Raw genomic sequence first — 6,360 nt, 5'->3', positions numbered from 1 at the left:
GGGTGCTGGGGACGCAGCCCCGCCGCTCATATTTCAACAGGTACCCTTTTTTTGAGAAACAGAACCCTTTCAGAAGTTGATAAAAGTTACAGATCCTTTATCTCTTTCTACAACTTTGAACAATAAAAACTCCCATATAATTCCATAGTAGTTTACAGAAACATAAACCTTTTAAAAATGTAAGGAGGAGCTGGAGATGGTTGGTGCAGCAATTAAGAGCACCAGCTGCTCTTCCAGAGTACCCAGGTTCAATTCCTAGCATCCACATATAGCTCATAACTGCCTGTAACTCCAGTTTTAGGGGATCTGACACCCTCATACCAATGTACGTAAAATAAGATTAAATAAATTATTAAAAATAAAATAAAATGCAAAGAAAGAAACCTCACAAATTGTAATAGATTTTTAAATATAAAGGAGAAAAAAACCAAAATTGTCTCTACATATGTGTCTAATTATTAAACATGCAAAGTAGCCACTCAGGAAACCTAGTAAATTTATAGAAAGACAAACAATAAAATTGGAAATCCAATACTCAATCGATATCTGACATGTATTAAGTTTTAATTTTGTGTGAGAGTGTGCGCGCGCCAGTGCAATGGAGCCACAGTGGACATGTGCAGGTCAGAAGGCAACTGTGGGGTGAGTTCTTCTCTGCTGCCACATGAGGCCCAGATGCTGAACTCCAGTCCTCATCAGTTAGCAGGTCTTTCTTTACTTGCTAAGCCAGTTTGTTGGCCTATGTGTTGGCTTTAAAGAGGTAATTATTCCTTTAAGCATAACATTTTTTTTCTAAAAAGTATTCAAGGCATTTACAAAAATTATACCATTTAATAAAAAACACATTATTTGTATCATAACATTTCTAGAGATATAACAGATATCCTTAGTTAAAAAGTCAACACTACAATAAAAAACTGTGATTCAGACTTAGGTCTCAACAACTGACACTTTCTAGTCTTTAAAAATCTTATCTATGGAATAAAAAAGAATTCTTGTCCATGAACAATAGGTACATTATTTCACAGAACTGACTCATAAAGCCTTACTTTTTTAAGTACGTAAAGATATATGTAACATAAAATATCAATTTTACCCTAAGACAAAAAGGGAAATGCTTAAAAATTGGAAATGCAAATATAACTTTAAAATTGTAATGTTTCACAGGGCGGTGGTGGCGCATGCCTTTAATCCCAGCACTCGGGAGGCAGAGACAGGCGGATCTCTGTGAGTTCGAGGCCAGCCTGGTCTACAAGAGCTAGTTCCAGGACAGGCTCCAAAGCCACAGAGAAACCCTGTCTCGAAAAACAAAAACAATAAAAAATAAAATAAAATTATAATGTTTCAAACACAAATTAATGGACAGAGTTCCTGCAAGAATTACAATCATGACTTATAGCCAAATGTCCACATTAAATTCGGTAAAGCCAAATGTATTTCAAAATGGTCTCAATGATAAGACATCTGTCTACTTTCTACCCTTTCAACAGCAAACTTCTTTTAGGATGTTTTTCACGGAGAGGGGATTACATGATTAGCTACAATCCTGAATAAAATAAACCTAATTTGATCCACCCTCAACACTGCACTAAAAGTCTGCTCATGTAGCTCACCAGTCTTCACTGCATTTGCTCATCCACACAGAAGTATCTACCAGCTATAGAGATATGGCAGATGACCTTTTCCCCTTGATAAAAACCAACCTGTTGCCCTTCAGATATCAAAAGGATTCTTAGTGGTGTTACCTTCATGAATGCAAATAGCACACTTTATCTGCAGCTTCCAAGGACCTCACACAAGCTCTCCATCTTCTGAACAGTCCTAGCCCTTTCTTCTTTTATAAAATTCTTACTTATTTTATTTCATGTGCATTTGTGTTTGCCTGCATGTATGTCTGTGTGAAGGTGTCAGATCCTCCAGAAATTAGAAGAGGCCATCTGGGTGCTGGGAACTGAACCCAGGTCCTCTGGAAGAGCAGCCAGTGCTCTTAAACACAGAACCATCTCTCCAGCCCAGAGCCTGCTGCTTCTCTTTTTCTGAAACAGGGTTTCTCTATGTAGCTCGGGAAGTCCTGGAACTCGCTTCATACACCCTGCTGTTTCTTGAAGCTACGAGTTGCTTCAGAGATTTCAAGTGACAACATTCTGGGGTTTGTTTGGGGCCTTTTTAAAATTAAGAATAAAAACGTAGCATGCATAGTAGCAAAATACCAAAACACGATAATAAAGAAATACCTGGTTATTACATAAGGAATAAAAATAATTGGCCATTTAATGTGAATCTACCTTTAAATGTAGTAACACTTTATTATATAGCTTCAAAAACACTGGTTGCTCTCCCAAAGCATCTGGGTTTGACTCTCAGCACCCAGCATGGCAGCTTACAACTGTAACTGTCTGTAACTCTAATTCCAGGGGATCTGACCCCCACACAGACACATGTGCAAGCAAAACCAGTGACTATAAGAAAAAAGGGAAAAAAAGAAAAGGTTTAAAAAAAAAAAAAGAGTTAAGGTATTGGCAGAACCTGTCTAGGTACTGAAGATCCTGGGTCCAGGTACCTAGCATCCACCTCCCAAAAAAGAATTTAACAGTATTTTACAAAATTTGCGTCACATTTACCTAAGTGCCAATTAACACTTATAATGACCAAAGAATGCAGGGAGGGTCTTATCGGTCTGTGACCTGGGAGCGTGGGGAAAGAAAGGGCTGTCCTTAGAGAAGCTTCAGGAGCATCACATCACCTGTCTCTGCTTCCCTCCACCCCAGAATGCCTTGGGCTTGCCCTCCTCGCTCTGTGCTCTCTGGGGCTCTCAGCCCACTGCTGACACTTCTACAATACAGAGAAACACTAAATAAAGCAATATTAATTTGCTGAGAGACAGACATCTGTAATATTTTTTTCTAGCAAAATTCCATTTCAATACTTCCATTTACAAGACCTCTTGATCCTTTAACATTAAAATCATTATTCTGAAAAGCATATTCAGTCAAGAAATCATCAGTTAACTAGCTAATAGGAATTTGATTTGCCAAAGACACTGTGATTCAAACAGTTTTCAAATTTGTATTTAAGGTCTTGTGAAAGTCTGAGTCGTCTGTTTGATTATTTTTCCCTCAAAATGTACAGCTATTAACAATGAAGCATTAAGGTGACTGGCTCATAAGTAATTTAAAACCTAGAAACACTATTGTTGAGCAGAAAAAGTGGCTGTCCGGAAACTCAATTTTTTAAATTCTAGCTAGCTCATTAGTGACCTTTCATGTTAGAATGATTTTTATCTACCAAGGCAACCTTTTATTAATAACTTAGAAAGTGGAATATTTTACACATGCAGGACCAAGATGCTTTAGTGAGGAACTCAGTTTTTCTCATTTCTCTCACATACACCCACAAACCAATCCATTAGGAGCTTTTTTATTCTCCACCAAAATATTTACTGCAATTGCCCGTTGTCTGTGCCCTGTCCCAACTTTTCCCCCCACAGCGTTGCTGGGGGACTGAACTCAGACTCTGTGCAAGCTAGGTAAGGCTCTATCACTGTGCTACACTTTCACTAAACTGAGCCTCTCTCTGGGCCACCTAAATGATTTACTCCTGTTCTTCCTTTCCTACACCATTCTCCATAGAAGAGTTGAGGTTATTTTTAAAATATTATACGCCTAATTTTATTCAGTTGCTTTTTAGCCACTTAAAATTAAAACTGTTTACCATGATTCTCAAATTCTTGAACAAGGTAACATGTTTTCCTTCTCTTCTCAACTTAGGGCTCTTGCTAACTAAACCACAGACATCGGTCTTCTCTACATCTTCTTACCATTCCAAAAACACTTTTGCCTGGCACTCTCTGAAATTTCTACACCTGGTTTCTTAAAGGCCTCACCACAATCTATAAGCGGTTTTTAAAAAAGAAAAAACTGCCCGCCCCTTTTGATATAATGTAAACTCGAAGACAAGGACACAGTCCTATTGCTTATCAACCCACCATTCTATCTCCAAGCCTACAACTATCTGCATGCAATTATGTAATTAAGCAGTAATTTGAAGACTGAGGCCATCTCCGTCGATTCTTAAAGTGCCTTTTCCTCCTGCTTGTCTGTATGTCTGAAGCTCTCAAAGCTAAGCGCACTCTTTCAATAACTAAGAACAAGAAAACGAAGCCAGCCGAAACAAAGTCTGAAGCCACTATTACTTAGAATATGAGATGGAAATGTCTTCATCTTAAAATTTTTGTATTATGTCCCCAAAAGAAGCGAAAAGGACCACGGTCGAAGGGCGAGGCATACTTTGGGTTTAGAAAAGATGCTCCGCTTATAACTTCGAAAACCGTATCCGACTTTTCTTCTCTAACCTCTAGCCTGTGAAAACCCAAAGAGACAATAACCACGAGAGGTGACCACTGCAGCAGCTACCCGAAGCTGGGAGGCAGCAGGAAGTCTACAACCCACTCGCCTAGCGTCTGGACGTTTCCCCAATTCCGAAAGTGGAATCCACCCGCCTATTTCCCCAGCACAAAGTGCAGAGCAACCGGAATAAAGAGAGGGGTGGGACAAAAAAAGAACCGGCACCCTCCCGTTCCCAACAAGCCTGCGCGGCGCAGTGTCCGGAAGGCGAGCTCAGCAGCACCGCAGAGGCAGTGCTGCCGGTCTCGAGGATGGAGGTACCGCTCCGAAGAGTAGGCCGAGGAGCAGCGGGCCAGCCCGGGACCGGGTCTGTGAGCTGGCTTCCTCTCCGTCACGTCCCGGCGCAGTGAGGCGAGAGTACCCCTTGTACCCCGTCCCACACAAGCCAAGGGGGCACGAAACCAGGACCCCCGCTGCCTCCGCCTCCTTACCAGTGTGATCCATGATTCGGCTCGCAGGGCACAGTGGGAACGGAAGTGGGTCGCTCCGGAGTCGCAGCAAGCGCGTGCGCTCTACCTTCCGGAGCCCTGAGGCGGAAGTGCGCTCGGGTAGCGCTGGCATAGCCTTCCCTCCCTCTCCTCCGCCACCCGACTCCGGTGAGGGATTCAGGCATAGCCAGAACTGAGGCAGAAAGAGTGGGAACGCGAGGGCTTTGGTGTCGAGACTGCTAATGCTCCCTGAAGGAGGCAGCCATCAGCTGTATGAAGTACAGCTATTGCAGTTGGGAAGCAATAAGTACCACAGGGAAGCGCGGCGGGCAGGTAAGCCGCCTGCCCACCCCTTGGCGCGAGGCCTTCTGGGATTTGTAGTCCGCCCGTGCCGGCCGGCCGAGAGCGCAGGCTCAAGCCGTTGGGCTGGTCCCACCCCAGCAGGCGGAGTAACGGTTTGGAATGCCCCCCGGATCCGCCGCCGGGCAGGAGAAAGTGTAAATAGGCGCGCGCTCCGTAGGCGCCCGAGAGAAACTGAGAGCAGAGGCCCTCGGCCTGGGAGGAAGGCTAGGTCCTCATTGTCTAATCATGCTTTGTCCTGACGAGCCCCAGCACCCGCTCGGCACGCGCGTTTTTCCCCCGCTCCTGCCAAAGTTTCTCAGGTGAAACGCGTTTGCAGTGATGACCACCACTCGCTTTCAAGAACAACGGCAGGCACGGCGAATCCCCGCTAAAACTGGAGGGAATATCAGGAGGTTTCGGTCCGACGGGGATGGGGTGAAGGAAGGAAGAATGGGACCGAAGGATCAGGGTGGGGGAAGGGGCACGTTAAGGTTTGGCGGGAAGGGAGAAGTGAGAGAGAGCAGGCCGCGACAAGGAAGAGAGAGTTACCACAACAGGCGGTACCTAGTTCCAGTTCTTGGTCCCTTGGGTCTGTGGTTGCTGTTTTCATCTTGCTCAGCCAAAATAAAAGAAAGTGTCAGCGGCGATTGCGGAGGACCTTCAGAGCCTTCCCACCCAGCAGACTTGGTTCGTGTAGGTCTTCTACCTTCTCCAGCCCTTTACACTTGAAGCTCTCAGATGAGTGGAAAGGAGCACAATTAGTGGAAAACATCAGCCCAGGAGTCAAGGGATTTGGGCTCTATGGTCGTCCCTTGGTGACGACATCGTTACCTTGGGTTGTTCACGCTTTCAGTGCCAGAGTTCTTAGTTCAATAAAACATTATTATATTGACCTCTTTTTTTAAAAAAAAAAAAAAAATGTTTTCACGGTACTCAATTCCAAATAAAGTATGTGTAGGAATGTGTCCTGTGTGTTGCACAGTAACGGCTGTGACTAACACTGTTGAGATTACAGTGTAAGTGTATCGTGTTATTTAGTGATTGCCTTAATTGTGGTCTTTTGAAAGACTCCAACTCGTTGTGGCTTTACCAACTAGGTTGTAGGTACACCCACAACTAAGGACATTTCTGAATCAATTGCCTTTTTTATTGTTGTTAAAATATAAATTTACTTACAAATGAAGTTT

The 6,360-nt window shown here is 43.5% G+C and overlaps 1 protein-coding gene across 1 annotated transcript in view; it reads right to left on the bottom strand.

Annotated features, from left to right (window-relative positions):
- Cbll1 (Cbl proto-oncogene like 1) overlaps nt 1–4,847 on the bottom strand; it is a 15,157-nt gene extending 10,310 nt beyond the window's left edge. The window contains exon 1 of the mRNA XM_026778840.1: nt 4,665–4,847. Coding sequence (XP_026634641.1) covers nt 4,665–4,847 — 183 coding nt within the window. The remainder of the gene's footprint in view (nt 1–4,664) is intronic.
- Between the last annotated feature and the right edge of the window lie 1,513 nt (nt 4,848–6,360).

The sequence above is a fragment of the Microtus ochrogaster genome, chromosome 1 (assembly GCF_000317375.1).
Source record: "Microtus ochrogaster isolate Prairie Vole_2 chromosome 1, MicOch1.0, whole genome shotgun sequence".
In the NCBI taxonomy this organism is placed as follows: domain Eukaryota; kingdom Metazoa; phylum Chordata; class Mammalia; order Rodentia; family Cricetidae; genus Microtus; species Microtus ochrogaster.
The sequence above is the reverse complement of the archived record's forward strand: the minus strand, read 5'-3'. Positions and strand labels throughout refer to the sequence as shown.